The sequence below is a fragment of the Apodemus sylvaticus genome, chromosome 13 (genome assembly GCF_947179515.1).
Source record: "Apodemus sylvaticus chromosome 13, mApoSyl1.1, whole genome shotgun sequence".
In the NCBI taxonomy this organism is placed as follows: Eukaryota; Metazoa; Chordata; class Mammalia; order Rodentia; family Muridae; genus Apodemus; species Apodemus sylvaticus.
Window position 1 is genome coordinate 39,905,666 of NC_067484.1, and position 16,867 is coordinate 39,922,532.

Here is a 16,867-nt window from a genome sequence, read left to right on the forward strand (position 1 = left end):
AAACATATCGAGAGAAAGCATGGGCAGATGAGTACTTTTCTAAGGATATAGAAAATACCAGAATGGAAGAACCTCCCATGGTTATTATTTCTTTGCAGGAAGTAGGAAAAGGAAGTTTTTTTTGGGGGGGGGGGGTTGGTTTTGTTTGGTTTGGTTTGTTTGTTTCTTGTATATTCAAAGGTCTCCCTCAACCAGGGCCAAAACTGGGGTATGTATATGGGCGTCCATCTTTGCCTTTCACCTTGTTTGAGACAGGGTCTCTTTGTCAGGCTAGCTGGCTCACAGGCCTCCAGGGATTCCGTCTCCACCTCCATCTCACCAAAGTAAGGAACAGTATCACAGACACATGTTAACACGCCTGGTTTGTATGGCCTTCAAGGTCAAACGGTCAGCTACCCACAGAGTCAGCTTCTTAGCCCCCAAATTGATTTTTTTTAAATGCCTTAGATATAAATACATTTTAGACTTATTCCTGGATGTATACATCTTAGAAACAAAAACTCTACTAAGACCAACTTGTCTTTTGTTTTACCAATGTATGTATTTCAATTCTACTGGCTCTGAAAGAAAATATTCCTTATTATGGCACCGATTTGACGTAGTGATTTTTTTTTCCCATCATATAGCAAAAAAAAAAAAAAAAAAAAAAAAAAGCCCCAATCTATAGTATAAGATTTACCATACAGTAGTCACAAAATATATAGTACAAAGTTCCTACTAAAGAATTGAGCTAATTCTTCCTAACATTAAACTAGCATTATGTATTTTAAAGACAGTCTACAATAAAACCAGATTTAAAAAAAAAAATGAATAAAACTGTACCTAAGGACAAATATATGCCCAAGGGGTTTTTTCCCCTTAATTACAATTAAAAACCTTAACACCACTTTAATTAGAACTATAGCATACGATAAAGGGAAGACTGTCTTATATGCATGCTGTTGTTAATGCATGCACACTAATCTACATGCCACTGAATTCCTTTTGTACTTTTGAATGAAGTGTCCTGCAGGTTAGGGGACCTTGCACAGGTTAGGGTTCCTTCTCCCAGCCTCTGGAGTGCAGGAATCACAGGCCTATCCCACCATGCTTGGACTTCTTAAATTCTTGACACTCTTCTATGGACTACCCAGTTATAAAGTCCATAAAGTTTTCTCCTCAAGTACACAAAAGAATAAGATAATCTTTATGTCAATCCTGGATAAAAATATTACTACCAAGGAATGTTGACCAGGGATGAATTTGGATTCTTGAGATAGAGTCTGGTCATGTGGTCCAGGCTGGCCTCCCTCACACTCAACCATCCTTTTACTGTGGTCTCTCATGTGCTGGATTATAGAAATGAGCCACCATATTCACCTACCAAAACGACTTTTGTCACTTGCCCCTATGCCCCACCAGGAAAGGCATTGAGACTGAGAGCGCAGCCCCTGGGAACAGCAGAAACACTATTAGACTTCAGGCAATGCTTATTATTGTCATAAACTCATTTTTAGTGCAAACTTCAGCCTGCTTTTTGTTTATTTGGTTGTTTTGGTTATTTGTTTTCTTTTTTTTTTTTCTTTTTTGGGTTTGGTTTTTTCAAGACAGGGTTTCTCTGTGTACCCCTGGCTGTCCTGGAACTCACTCTGTAGACCAGGCTAGCCTCGAACTCAGAAATCCGCCTGCCTCTGCCTCCCAAGTGCTGGGATTAAAGGCACGCCACCCCCGCCCGGCCAGCCTGCTTTTTTAAAAGAAGTTATCTTTACTCAGTGACTTTAGGCATAATAGGCACAGATAATAAACCTCTCAACCTGGGTGGAAGAAGGTGTTTAGTTGTCTTTCATTTTAAAGAACATTCTAAAGTGTCTCTTCAGGGTTCAGGAAATGCCATGACACTGTCTTCAGAGTAACTTACGGCCATCCAAATATCAATACCTTTTAAGCAGGGCAATGGGCCAACCCTTTAATGGTGCCAATATGCAACAAGAGTCCAAAGCAATGCTGACATTCTTCCACCCTTTGCAGGTCTGGCACTTGGAAAGGCAGTTTCTGGGCATAAATGCAGCCTTATCCTTTCACTCATTCACTATCTTACAGTCAGTCACCATGCTGGGTACTTCCCAACCCTTTAAGGTATGATTTTTTTTCTTCCCAATTAGGGACTAGGAAAAAATAGCAAGTCTTTACCATCACTGGAGACCTTTTGCACATTCAATGCAGCCTCCAATAACTATTTAGCCCTATCAAAGGTTACATACCTTTTCTATTTACTTTTTACATTAAAGCTCCTCTCTGAGAACTGGTTTCCTCATTTAAATGGAGTTAATAATTCCTATCCACCAATATCATGTCCTGGAAGGCTTTAAGTGCTCTACATAATACAACAGACATATATGAAGTAGATGAGATGTTTAGCTTTGGGAAATTGAACTGACACACCAGGATTACAAAACCATAATTTAAGCATCAATGCCACATTTCAATTGTGACAGTCAAATCTATAGCTAGGCATTAATTTTTTTTTTTTAAGTCAGCATTTTAGTGGGGCAGTAGTCTTTAGGTGACCTAGCTTTTTAATTCCTGGCTACTCTTCAGGAAGAGAAAATGGACCCAGCTGATCCTATGTGAGTAAGGGTAGCTGCTTCCCTGAACTACAACATGCATTGGTCCTGGTCAATTCTGCTCAAGGTGCCTGCTTAGAAGCTCTGACCCATCCCAACAAGAGAAGATCAAAAGCAGGGCCCCTCAGCACTCTTAATTCCTCTTAGATATGATCACAGCTGAAATATATATGGATCAAATCTCGATGGGTTATGTGGACAAAGAATAAGCCTGCTTTTGGGCAAACAGATATTTAAGAGAACACATTTTTTCATTTAGTATCACCTATTAAAAAGCTGAATTATAAACTAATATATTATACCTTACACAGAAAATAGAAGATAATAAAAGGCATCCATCTAACAAATGCACAAGGATAGCTCTTTATTAAAGATGAGTAACGATAATAAGAAAGTTGCACATAAAGATTTTTAATTTCAGGAAGTCAAATTATGTGTACCGGAGAGCACAGAGTGCATTCTCCTGACATGGTGAGGGATGTTCAATACTCCTTTCCATGAGAAAAGAGGGAAAGGATTATCATACTGAAAGCCTTTCTCAGACTTTATTTGTGAAATAGAAGTCTTGAGTCTAGTCACGATTGTACTGATGTACCATTTATATGGTATATCAAATCTTATAAATAATAACCTAAAGGGACAGTAAAAAAACTTGAACAGGACAAAAATGGAGAACAAAGTACTCTAGTAAATACAAGATAATAGCTACTTAGAGGAAAAAAGGAAATTTAGAAGTCAGAACCAGACCCTTATTTAGGTTATCTATTTTCAAATTACTCTGGAGGTCACACTATCTAAATTCTAAACACTTCAGGCAACTGTAAGTCACTAAAAGAGACAAAAATCTAATAAGAAAGAAAAATACACATAAATAAAACAAAACAACCCCTTTTAAATATCATAAATTACATGTATGCTAAAGACAAACAAGATGGAGAAGCCAAAGTAGTGAAGCAAGCTGCCTTCCCAGCTGCCCAACGCCCACCACTGCTGAAGCCCTCCTCCTCTGCTGAGTCCTCCTCCTCTACTGAGGCCCTCCTCCTCTAGTGAGGCCCCCTCCTCTGGTGAGGTCCTCCTCCTCCTCTGCTGAGGCCCTCCACCTCTGCTTAGGTCCTTCTCCTCTGGTGAGGCCCTCCACCTCTGCTGAGGCCCTCCACCTCTGCTGAGGTCCTCCACCTCTGCTAAGGTCCTCCACCTCTGCTGAGGTCCTCCACCTCTGCTGAGGTCCTCCACCTCTGCCTCCAACTATTAGGTTCTTTGAAAATGCAGCAGGAAAGGGTTGTTCTCCGCATTACTGCTGCAAGGAGGTTAATGGTCATAAGAACTGGTTTCTAGGCTGGGGAATAACCTGGCTCTTCCGAAATTTGGGGAGGGGACCCTAGCAGAGACTCCAATCCAGAACAACCCAGGTTTACTGTGTAAACACCAGATTATTCTGTGCTAACACAGCAAGACACATACTTTTATCAATAGGAAACAAGACACAATGACTACAGATCGTGACAGACCACTTTCAGAGAAGGAATCGCTATCTACACGGTATAATCCATCCAGGAAGGCATAGCATGTATGCTAACCTAACTGTGGAGGCTACTTTGATGGGTGCACGTCAGTCACACTGTCCGATGTTCAGCATCTGTGTTGGAGTGAGCCCCTCACGCTTGGGTCTCCTTTCATCACTGCTCCCAGTCCTTCACAGCGTTCCCATTCCCTGTACACTTTCCCATCGCAAGCCTGCCCCCCAGGCCTAAAGTGTCAAGAAGGCTGGGAAAATACACGTTTTTATTTTCTTTCAATAAATTATTCTTTGAATTTGTCATTAATTTTTTTTAAATAAATAGTATCTGACATGTTTAAAGATAAACATTAGACTGTTAACAGAAGGGAAATTCTCACACTTTTTCTATCAAGCACACTTTCTTTTTAGGAATGAACGGAAATTCTAATTTTGAGAATTCTCTAGTCAAGTCTTCAGAGTTTACTGCCCAATGAGACAAGCAGAAATGGACATGAAACACGATATACACATGCCACTTATAAAGCCAAAGAAAGTTCCCATAACTTTTTAAAACAGAGGCAGCTATCTACTAATTTTCTTTGAAACTCCTCCCCTCTAATTATGCTCAAATTAAGAAATTACTGCAAGTTCAAATCAAGTATTTAACTGGTGCAATTTGACTTTAACTGATAAGTTGATTTTTGTTTTGTTTAATGAGAAATGGTCTCACTATGTAGACCAGGCTAGCCTTGAACTCAGGTCTGCATCTTCTGTATCTGGAGTGCACAGATTAAAGGCATATGCCACCACTTCCAACCTAAAAATGGGTTCTAAACTATTTTCTCCTAAGGGTCTTTCAGCTTGAGCTCCCTCTGCCTATATCTTAAAGGGACCCAGCACCGTCTTGAACCAAATCCGAGACTGAATCTGTCTCCATACCTGAGTTAGTCACAGAACTTTCTAATGCTCTTCTAGTTCCTTCCTAGCATACATCACATGCTGTAACTTCTGTGTAGACAGTACTCAGATTTTATAGTTCAAGTACTTGCCTTAACTCTTCCAGCCTGATTTAAAACAGAATGTCTGAAACAATAAAGACTTTTCCTGCCATTGGTACCACAATGTAGCAAATTAACAGTGAGTTTTATGATTAACCCATTTTCTAAATAACATCCTGAAATACTACAATGTGGTGAAAATTGTCAGCTCCCAGTCAGGTCTGCTCAGATCCCAGTCCTTATACTCAGTGCCTATAGAATTTAACCCCCTAAGAGCTTCATTTCAACACCTGTGAGATGGGACACTGTCACGGAATGTTTGAAAAGACAAAATTTTAAAAACTGATAATTTTATACATCATAAAATTTTCATACCAGCTAATAAATAATTTCAAGAGGGAAAAGCTGGCATTTGCAGTTGTGTATCTCAGGATTTCATCACAAAAGCTTGGGCTAGCCTTGAACTCACAGCCTCTAAGTATTGGTTATTATTACTTTAAATAAATCCAAAATAATACATCAAATATATGAAGGCTCATCAAAAAACTATTTACATCCTAAAAATATTTTGGGTGCTACAATACTAATAAAAATCCTTAAAACATCAAAATTTCTCATACAATTTAACAGCATCTGCTTTAGTCTATGCCAAAATGTTATATCTAGAATAGCTTACTTAGCAGTTAAAATATATGTATACATATGCAAATTCAGATGTCAAAGTAGGGGGCTTATTCTAATAATTATTCTAACTTTTTAGCAAGTATTAGCTAATTATATCACCCCAAAGCGACCAACACTTCCCATCCGTGCTGTCGGTGATTGGTGTATTCAGTGTAATGCTTCCCATACAGACTACGCTTTCAAAACAGAGTATTGTTTTACACAAACCCAGTTTGCTTTGGTTAACAATGCTCTATTAATATCCAGTGGAATTAATGCAAAGCTCAAAACTCAAGTGCCACAGATACAAGTGGACAGTGTGGCCATGTGACTTCACAATGAACCAAGTCAGAACTGCTGATCCAAATCAAAGAATTCAGTCCTGGAACTAGCTCTGAATGCTCTTTACCAAAACCTCAAGACATGAGTTACAAAAGAATGTTTCACAAAAAGAAATAACACAAGCATTACTTCAAATCCCACACAACTTGCTAATGTCAACTAGGAGCTTAAGACACCATAAACAGAATTCCCAGGAAGCATATACCTTCTGTCAATGCAAAGCAGTGGCATGTGTAACTTTATCTCTAATTGTTTAGAAGGAAGACCTAAAAGTTAGCAGCAGAACTAAGCACTGGAAAAGTAATATGCACAGAAACCCATGAGTGTCTGACAGCACTGGGTGTTTGATGCGATTCTCACAGCAGCGGATGCTATCTTCTGTCTGCTTTCCCATTTTCAGTTCACTGGAATCACAGATGGCATATCCTTCTTCTGAAGATGTAGTAAGTGGGATGGTCAAGAACTTAAATAACCGCTGACTGCTCAAGAATCACCAACTGATAGCCAACTATTTGCACATAGAAAAGAACCCAGGGGAAAGTGGGGGAAAGGCATAGAACAAAGGGGGAACAGATCTATGCACCTGCACCACTAAGAGCACATGTTTGCTGCTTTTTCAGTTCTCAGTCTGTGGCATACGTAGTTAATAAAGAAGCTACATCAGCCTGAAGTAACAGAGCCCAAAATGAGCAGAAAATTGGAAAATTCATTTGATTTTCTAGAAAAAGGAAAATAAGAGTAAGGGTAAATCCCCATACCTGACCTGGCCCCCAAATGAAGAATAGTAGAGGAGAGTTCTGGGAGCTGAACAACAGTTGTTGGCACAGGCAGGTAGAGAACAGAGACATCAGTTATTCAATGACGTCTGAGCCTAGCAAGGTGCACACAGCTGTGATCCTGGCCTGGGCCTCACAGTACATTCCAGCTCATGGTAAAATACATAGTGAGGCACTGTCTCAACAAAGAAAAGAAAATAAATTGCAGAATATTAAAAATCAAAATTCAGGGTCACCACAATGTATTATCTACATATTCATTTCTCTCCTCTGCAAATTAATAAATGTATAAACAGATGAGAAAAATGTTTCTCATTCAAATGTGATAGGGACCAAATGTTCTCTTTAGAATGGAAATATTTAAAACTATTAAGGAATATTAGGAAAATATTAAGGACTATTAAGGAAATCAACAGTAAGTCTTGAGTACCAACAGAAATCTGATAAAGAAATTATCACAATATTTAGAAATGATAAAGTCATTGAATGGACTTCAGTTCAGAGTGGAAATGACAGAAGAGAAAAGCAATAGATAAAATAACTAATTTACAGTTGCAAGAAACACCTAGGCAAAACACAAAGGAGGATACCAGCAGCTGCAGCCTGCTGAAAGCTAAAGGCCATGAGAAACTCTTCAGTCCTAACGAGTCACCCACCCTGACTTCCTGCCAGCAGCAGTGGAAGCCAGGAACAGTGGAGACACTGAACAGCACACTCAAAGGGTGAAAGAGAACCGGTCCACCAAGGCTCTATTCTGCAAAACTATCAAGTATGAAATAAAGACATCTTAAAATAAAGATCTTATGTCATGGGACCTTGGTTCTATTGCAAGACATTCTCAAGGAAGGAAAGCAACATCAGGTGGAAGAATGCATTTCTAAAAGCTGAAAAAAAAAAAAAAAAAAAAAAAAAACCCAGGAGTCATTCTGGTCTTACTTTTTAATAAAGCTGTGTGACTGTTAAAAACAAGTACAGCAGTGCACTACTGGGCTTACCATTATATGGCAATGGCAAAGGCACCGAAGAGAAAGAGGCATTCCATCTTAAGATTCCAGTGTGTTAATTGAATAAGTTAGCAGAGCAGGTACCACTAGCCCCATGCACAGTAAAAATCTTAGAATCTTAGTTACTTTGTAACATCTTGTTTCAATTTCCTATTCTACAGAGGGAGAGTCTTACAAACTGCTACAATGGGCCAGCCTGGTCTACAGAGTGGGTTCCAGGACAGCCAGGGCTACACAGAGAAACCCTGTCTCAGAAAAAAATAAAATAAAAAATTGCTACAATATGAAACTGTTAAAGTTTCAGTTCCAATTATTTAGTAGCTGCAATTTTCTAGGGTTTGCCTCACTATAAAACTGATTTACAGAATTATATTCTGCTGACTCCACCTAACCCTGCTCTTCCCAATTCCTGCCTACTTCCATAAATAGCAATTCCATTCTAAAGAACCATAACATTTCTCTTTCCATACACTTTGTGATGGTTTGTATATGCGGGCCCCAGGGAGTGGCACTATTGGGATGTGTGGCCTTGTTCAAGTAGGTGTGTCACTATGGGCTTGGGCTTTAATACTCTCCTCCTAGTTGCCTGGAAACCAGTCTTCTAGCTACCTTTTGAACAAGGGGTGGAACTCACCCTTTCTCCTCCACGTCTTTCTGGATACTGCTAGGTTCCTGCCTTGATGATAATGGACTGAACCTCTGGACCTGTAAGCCAGCCTCAATTAAATGTCATCCTTTGTAAGACTTGCATTGGCCATGCTGTCTGTTCACAGAAGTAAAACCCTAACTAAGGCACACTTAATCCAAATTATAGCAAAATACCCATAATTCTCCCTTTAAAAACACCTTGATCTGAACCTCTGTTCTACCCACCATCTGACCTTCAGTCTTAACCTCCTTGGTCACACCATCACATTCCTATCTCACTCTCAGGTGCCTACTTCTGAGTCTAGAGCATCCATCCTGGTATTTGCATGGGACGATGAGCCCTTTCTTTGCTACTGTCTTTCATTAAGACCACCCCCAGCCACTCTAAAGTGGTACCTAGCTGCCATTTTCTCATTCTGCTTTAGTTTTTTCACTTTAGTACGTCTGTCTGTCTAGCCTAGTGTCTGTCCTGTGGCTTTTTTTTTTTGCTCACCACTATCTGTACCTGCCACACACAGAACAATGCTGCTGTTGATGTTCACTAGGAATTTGAAGAATAACTGAATTTACAAGCACTTCACTCAGCAAGGAACTAATTCAACTTGTATTTCAGACCTCCCAAACACATTAAAAAATATATGATGGGAAATCACTGCTAGTAAAGACACTAACCCCATGAGAACTGACTCAGCTGACATCTTTCAGGCTCTAGTCTCACAGGACAGGCATGAACATAAACCAATGAGACGTGGCATCAGGTGTGACTGACATGAACAAGGCTTTTTGTTTGCCTCATTTCAGATCCCCAAATTTGTCCTCTTTTTACCCAGCTAGTCATCTATTAGGAGAATTAATACAGAAACCCAAAGTCAGACTACAGTAGCCAGTAACATGAACTTAGCAGGTTGGGGCCCCAGCAAAACTGCAATTTGACTTTGCCGCATGCAAATATTTATCAGGTCCCACTTTTAATCCTATCTGGAAACTACTCCCAGATACCACCCCAGTTTTGACCTATTCTTGTTCTTCCAGGGTGACTTTCAAGGAACCACACTATATCTTGAAATAATTAGTAGGGCATAGAAGCATCTCAGTGTTCGAGGCAACTGTTCAGGGCTTTACTTACAGCCCGTTAAGTGTCAGGAACGGCTAGGCCTGATATAGTCAGTGAGCAGATCTGTACTAAGTCCCTAATCTCTATACAAAAATTAATGAGACAAAAGATGATTCTAGTGAGGGATTAATTAACAATTGCATCATCTCAAGCATCCTCCTCCTCATTATCCTCAGGATGTCAACAGGCTGAAGTGATGATGGCGAAGTCTCTCTCAGCAGGTCAAGCATCTTACAGCAGGTCTGAGCGATAGCCAGAAATATGTGATAAAGAGAAAGACCCTGAAAAAGGCAGTGTGAAGCTATTCAGACAGAAAAACAAGTATCAATTCAAGTATAAAACCATTTTTTAGTTTCTATGAGATCATTTTAGTACCAGTAAAGTGTGGCAAAGATGGATTTCTTAGAAATAAAATGAAAAACAAAAACTCAATAATGCAATAGTGTTGCCTCCTTTCTTCCCTTCCCCTTTTATCAATGAAAAAGACAAAATGAGGTGGCATTTAATGATTTGGTAACATAACATCTCCAAAAGGATTCTAAGCTTTGGTCTAAGAACTGCAAAGGTGATATTACAAAATATATCTCCACTGGAAGAGGAGAGGTGGGGTGAAGAGATGGTTTAGTAGAGTAAAAAGGCTGGATGTGCTAGCCCCATGCTTGTAATCAAAGCTGGGACTCAGTGATCAGCTAGCTTACAGCCTGATCTGTGAGCCTAACCCTTGGTCAGTCAAAGTAAAAGGTTTCTGATGAACAGCACACCTGAAGTTGACATATACCTGCAAACCTGAAAATGTTTCAGCACAGTGGTCCTAACTGTAACTACCAAATACAGCCATTGATGATGATGATGATGATGATGCTTTAAATCCAGCAGCAACAGACTGTTTACCACCTCATGCTTGATAATTATACTCACAATCACAAGCATAAAAGTCATTGATACTTTTCTGGTACTCTCTACTTTCTATTTCTTCCGATAGAAGAAATTGCTACTTTGATTGGGGATGTAGAGGGAGGCACAGCAATTCCTTTTTCTAGAAAAAAAAATGTCAATTCCAGGCATCAATTTTTAGAGTTTCTACCCTTATCAGAGAGTTGCACTATTAACTCGGTCTGGCCTGGAACCATCTAAACAGCCATGACTTGCCTGTACCAAAGGTGCTTCTACTTCAGCCTCCTAGGGCTACAGGCATGTGCCACCACACCTTGCATAGTGTCTGCCTTCTTTAAAACTCTTTTCTGGGGAAGACCCTTGAGGACATCGGTACAGAGGGAAAGTTCCTGAACAGAACACCAATAGTTTATGCTCTAAGATCAAGAATTGACAAATGGGACCTCATAAAATTACAATGTTTCTGTAAGGCAAAGGACACCATCAAAAGGACAAATTGGCAACCAACAAATTGGGAAAAGATCTTCACCAACCCTACATCAGATAGAGGGCTAATATCCAATATATACAAAGAACTCAAGAAGTTAGACCCCAGAAAACCAAATAACCCTATTTAAAAATGGGGTACAGAGCTAAACAAAGAATTTTCACCTGAAGAACTTCGGATGGCTGAGAAGCATCTTAAAAAATGCTCAACTTCATTAGTCATTAGGGAAATGCAAATCAAAACAACCCTGAGATTTCACCTTACACCAGTCAGAATGGCTAAGATTAAAAATTCAGGAGACAGCAGGTGTTGGAGAGGGTGTGGAGAAAGAGAACACTCCTCCACTGCTGGTGGGGTTGCAAACTGGTACAACCACTCTGGAAATCAGTCTGGCGGTTCCTCAGAAAACTGGGCATCTCACTTCCGGAGGACCCTGCTATACCACTCCTGGGCATATGCCCAGAGGATTCCCCAGCATGTAATACGGATACGTGCTCCACTATGTTCATAGCAGCCCTATTTATAATAGCCAAAAGCTGGAAAGAACCCAGATATCCCTCCACGGAAGAATGGATGCAAAAAATGTGGTATAAATACACAATGGAGTACTATTCAGCCATTAGAAACAATAAATTCATGAAATTCTTAGACAAATGGATGGAGTTGGAGAACATCATCCTAAGTGAGGTAACCCAGTCTCAAAAGATCAATCATGGTATGATAAGTGGATATTAACCTAGAAAATTGGAATACCCCAAACATAATCCACACATCAAATGAGGTACAAGAACAGAGGAGTGGACCCTGGTTCTGGAAAGACTCAGTGTAGCAGTATAGGGCAAAACCAGAACTGGGAAGTGGGAAGGGGTGGACGGGAGAACAGGGGGAGGGAAGGGGGCTTATGTGACTTTTGGGGAGTAGGGGGGGAGGGCTGAAAAGGGGAAATCATTTGAAATGTAAATAAAAAATATATGGAATAAAAAAAAAAAAAAAACACCTCTTTTCTGTCCTCCTAGGCTGCTAGAAGTCCCCAACACAACTTTAGATGATCTCCAGGCCCAATAATCCTGGACCACACTTTCTGTTCCTTTAGTAACACAATGTTTCATAACTAAGGTAACTCATTCAGTCTCACACACATACCGAGACACACACACACAGACACACACTCTTACTTTCTGACACACTCCATGACTCGTAGGTGTCTTACAAAGAATACAACTAGATTTCAATTGAAGATTGCATTTGCAGCCACACCTTAGAATCCTTTCTCTGGCTAATAAAGATGTTCAAATAAAATAGATCATGCACAGAACCGTTGAACAGCATCCCACTACATTTACAGTACAATAAACTGGCCACTGAACAGAGCACAGTCCTCACTACCTTTATAAATACAGTCTTTGTTCTGGAATGTTGATCCACCATCAACTTATCTTTCAGGTCTCAGCCACAAAACCACACCTATCTCCTTCCCAAAGCCCATTTAAAACTTTGGTCCATTATAACCTGATATTTCCTTTTGATGCATTTATTTGTTATATAAATAACTATTATTTGTTGTGTGTCTCTGTGTGCAGGCATGGTATCCGACTTGCTACTGTCATCCATCATCTCACAATTACAACAGTCACCCCTTCCCCAGTCAACAGCTCCTAACTGGGAAGCCATCAGCTCTTCTTCCTAGAATGGCTAGGTAATACAGCAAAGATTTTACATGTCCCACCTCCCATCTCCTACCCCTCCCACCCCCCTTCAGATATTAGGGGAAAGAGTTTAAAGGCCAGTTACAAAAGAGAACTAGCCCTTGTTCCTAACAAGTTTGTAGAGCATCTGCCTTTTACTTCCAGTGGTTTTCCATACCTCTTTGCACCTGTTACTTAGCTCACTGATATGAAAGCACTCAGCCACTGGAGTATAGACAGGACAATCAAACAAATTCTAAATATCACTATTCACTAAGGGCTAAAGCATTAGAAAAGTGTCGGTCAATCTACATGGACCGACTTCCGCAGCAGCGCACCCTTCCACAACACTGAGCAGTGCTTTTGTGCTACTTAACATGACAGGTATTTAACCCATCGCTGCGATTATCTTCAATATTTGCTTATGAGTTAGCTAACACCAACACCTTCTGGTTGCTACGCAGAATCTGTGTAGAGGCCGGGGGTACGCCCGTAGGCAGCGCCTAACCATCTAGCGCGAGCTGTGAAAAGGAAAGGCTGAAGGCTTCATGACAGCCAGAACTCTGCATTGAGCATTTTATAAACTGTATCCATCTAATGAGGTAATGAAGAGAATCTAAAATTGAAGTCTTAAGAGTTTAGCCTTGTACTTTGAGGAGCCAATGTTAAGGAAACCAAAATAAGAACCACATTTGGCAATAATATACATTCTACGCACTCAGCATGGCCATGGACCATTATTTCCACTGCATATTTTCCTTAATCTTCACCATAGATAATCCTAGAAAACTGAGAGAGCTGGGTTTGAGGACTTGGGTGACTTTTTCAACTACGAAATAACTAATAATGTGTCTATTTTTCAGATGTTCAAAACTGAACAAAACCACCAAGATTTGAAGTGCACTGTTACTGACAAAATGTAAAATAGCAAAAACTTTCAGAAGTTTTTGACATGATACCTTTTTACTTAAATTCTACAACTTATAGGTATACTGCTAACTTTGACTTTACTGAAGTAAATCTGAAACATATTGTATAGAAACTCTGAATGCTAAAATGCTCCAATATCATTTATCAACTCCATTACTACGTGAGCCTATAAAGACTTAGGATAAGAAAGAAAAGAATGGATATGAAAAACTATGTATGAATAAATGATCCAGAAAGTGATTAGCTTCTGATATGACAAAATACAACAACAGAATGGTAGTATTATCTAAGGCTACATGATGTCAATCTTTTATACACTCCATAAGCCTTTGAGGGCTGGGGCCTACTCATTTACTTCAAGACTATTACTTTGTCAAACACAGAGACAAATGCAGTCTCGTGACACATGAACATCAGTCGAATCCGATCACAGAAACTTCTTCACAGGGATCATTTCAACCTGTGGTACCAACTCTGAAGTCACAGAATTCCATTATGGACTTGCTTGGCATCTGCCTCAGATGTCAAGTAATTCAACTCATAAAAGTTAAATATTAATCAGATCTCAAAAGCATCAATGTTATCTTCAAATAATTATCTGAACCCGGAGGAAATAAAAGCCTTATGAGACCATAAAAAAAAAAAAAAAAAAAATACAGTAAAGTCAATAAGAGTGCCTGAGAATGGTTTTCTATTTGCAAGGGCCCCAGACTATTTCTCCAGACATCCTTGAGGGGGGAAAAATAAAATTCCCGAATTTTCTTTTTTTCTCTAAAGATTTACCACTATCAGTTTTGTTTTGTATGTTTTCAATACAGCCCTCTTTTAAAGATTTATTTTATGTGTATGAATGTTTTGCCTGCATTCCCCCAGGATGTTACCCATATGCATGCTTGGTGCCTGTCAAGGTCAGAAGGCATTGATCTCCCCAGCAGTGGAGTTCCAGATGGTTGTGAGCCTCCTTGTAAGCGCTGAGAACAGAAAGCCCGCTGCTTCCCTCCAAGAGCAACAAGTGCTCTTCTGAGACATCTCTCTACCACCCCCGCCCCCATACAGCCCTCTCTGCACCAAGTTTACAGACAAAAACAAAAGGATCATGCCATTATCGGGCACAACTTTTCCCAAGATTTGAGACGTTGTCTATACTCTCCAGGTCTGGAGGCACACACCTTTAAGCCCAGTGCTGGGAAGCAGATACTGATGGATCTCAGTTCCCAGCCTGGTCTATTTAGCAAGCTCTAGGACAGCCAGTGGTGCATAGGGAGATCCTGTCTTGAAAAAGAATAAAAAGGAAAAAGATTTCCACAGCCCTCTGCATATTTAAGATTGCAAAAACTGAGCTTTAATAATTAATAGACTACAAATACATGCTATTAAGGCTTTCCTTCAAACACCAACCTTTCCACTCAGGACCTCTAATGGATATACATAACCATACACTACAATCTAAAAAAGAACCCAGATGGTAGTAGGTTCTCTCCACCCTGTCTCAAGAGAGCCTTTTCTAAACCTCTCCCACACTCCCTTCTCTGGTCCCTAACATGTGTAACCCAGCGAGGTGGCACATCGTCAAGACTGGGTGAAAGAGACAGTGTACACAAGATATATAACTGATTGGGAGAGGCCGCTAAGTGCCGCCTCTGCTGTATCACGTAACCAGCCTAACCCGCTGCAAACTTTTGAAGGATTAAGTTACATTCCGCTGCAATTCCACACTTGACAGCTGAATCCAGAGATGCCAGCGAGTCGTTCCTTGGGTCTTGCGCTGCCACCTCACCAAGGGAGAGTCAGTGGCTGCATCCTGAAACCAGCACACGCCAGGGCATGGGGAGGGAGGAAGGTCTGGGAAGCTGGAAGCTCACCTTTTCCAGCTCATCGTGGAGCTCTGCCAGGCTGGGCCGGAGCAGCTTCTCGCCCAGCTGCGCGGCCGTGTGCCGGTAGTGGTCGATCCTGGGCACCGCGTCCATGGTGTTGTGGCCGAAGGTGCGCAGGTAGTAGGTGTTGGTGTGGGTGTCATAGTAGTACTGCTGGTGGTGTCCACTGCCACCCCCCGAGTGCAGGCTGCTGCCCTCGCTCAGCACCGTGTCCCCGCCGTTCTGGAAGCTCACGTTGGGCCCTTCGCCACCGACCCCCGCTGCATCCGACAGGCTGTCGTCCGCCGACGAGGAGGCAGCCGGGTCCACGAAGTTCACGCGGAAGCGGCCCTTGGCTTCCTCGCTGCCTTTGGCCACGCCACTCTCACCGCCGGCTTTCCCGGCCGCGGGGGTCTCCTTGCCCGCCGCCCCGGCCGCAGCCGCAGCCGCCGCCGCAGCAGCAGCAGCCGCGGCCCGCCCGGCGTTCTCGGAAACCGGGTCCACCTGGAAGCGGCTCTGGCTGGGGGTGGGCCCCAGAGGTCTGCCCAGCCCATCGCCCGCCGCTGCGGTTCCATCTCCGCGCACCCCGCCGCCGGCCTGGCTGCCAGCCGTAGCATCCTCACGACCGGAGGGCACGGCCGTGCCGGGCAGGTCCACCCCAGCGGCAGTCAGCGGCGCGTCCCCATCCCGGGCGGGCCGCGGGGCGCCAGACGAGGGCGCCGCGGGCCCGGGCTCCATCGCTGCCTGACGCTCGGGGACCTGCGGAGCCGGCGGGTGGACGCTGCGTACAGCGCGGCTCGGGTCCCTGGCCGGCGCTCCCGCTAAGGAGCCGGGGTGGAAAGAGAGTCACAGCGCCGCTACACACACCCGCGACACGCTCGCCGTCAGCCGCCGAGTGCCCGCGAGCGCGGCCGGCCCCGCGGTTTAAAGGCGCGGCGGGGCCGCGGCGCTCGGTGCAGCACGCGGGAGGCGGGGCCGCTCAGCCCGCCCCTCAGCCCGCCCCGAGCCCTGCGCCGGCCAGCCTCGCGCGCCCGACCCTGGAGAGCGCCGGCCTCCGCACCGCACCGAGCAGGCGCGGCCGCACGCGCCTCCGCGCCGACCTGCGCGCCGCCGCCCCTTCCGCCGCCACCGCACGCTCCGCGTCCTCCCTCAGTCCTCCCGCCCGCCGGGCTCTGGGCCGGGCCGCCGCTGATGCACCCCCAGCTGCACCGACTCTATGGACGCCTCTCGCTTTTTCTTTTTTCTTTTCTCTATTTTTTTTTTTTAAGTTCTAAACTCGCAGTACTTGGGGCGAGCCGGCGAGATCTCGCGAGATGCTGCCGGGCCTGTGGGCGGTTTCCCTTAGGGCGCGTGGTACCCAGGCCCGCGGCGC

At 42.9% G+C, this 16,867-nt stretch overlaps 1 protein-coding gene across 2 annotated transcripts in view; it reads right to left on the minus strand.

The window, feature by feature from the left end:
- The window catches only part of Slc12a2 (solute carrier family 12 member 2), a 73,012-nt gene extending 56,686 nt beyond the window's left edge, over positions 1–16,326 (minus strand). Inside the window, exon 1 of one of the 2 annotated variants that reach the window (XM_052155267.1) lies at positions 15,505–16,326. In XM_052155267.1, the coding sequence (XP_052011227.1) occupies positions 15,505–16,233 (729 nt within the window). In that variant the 5' untranslated portion in view covers positions 16,234–16,326. The remainder of the gene's footprint in view (positions 1–15,504) is intronic. The other variant, XM_052155266.1, reaches the window with a different exon arrangement.
- Positions 16,327–16,867: the final 541 nt, after the last annotated feature.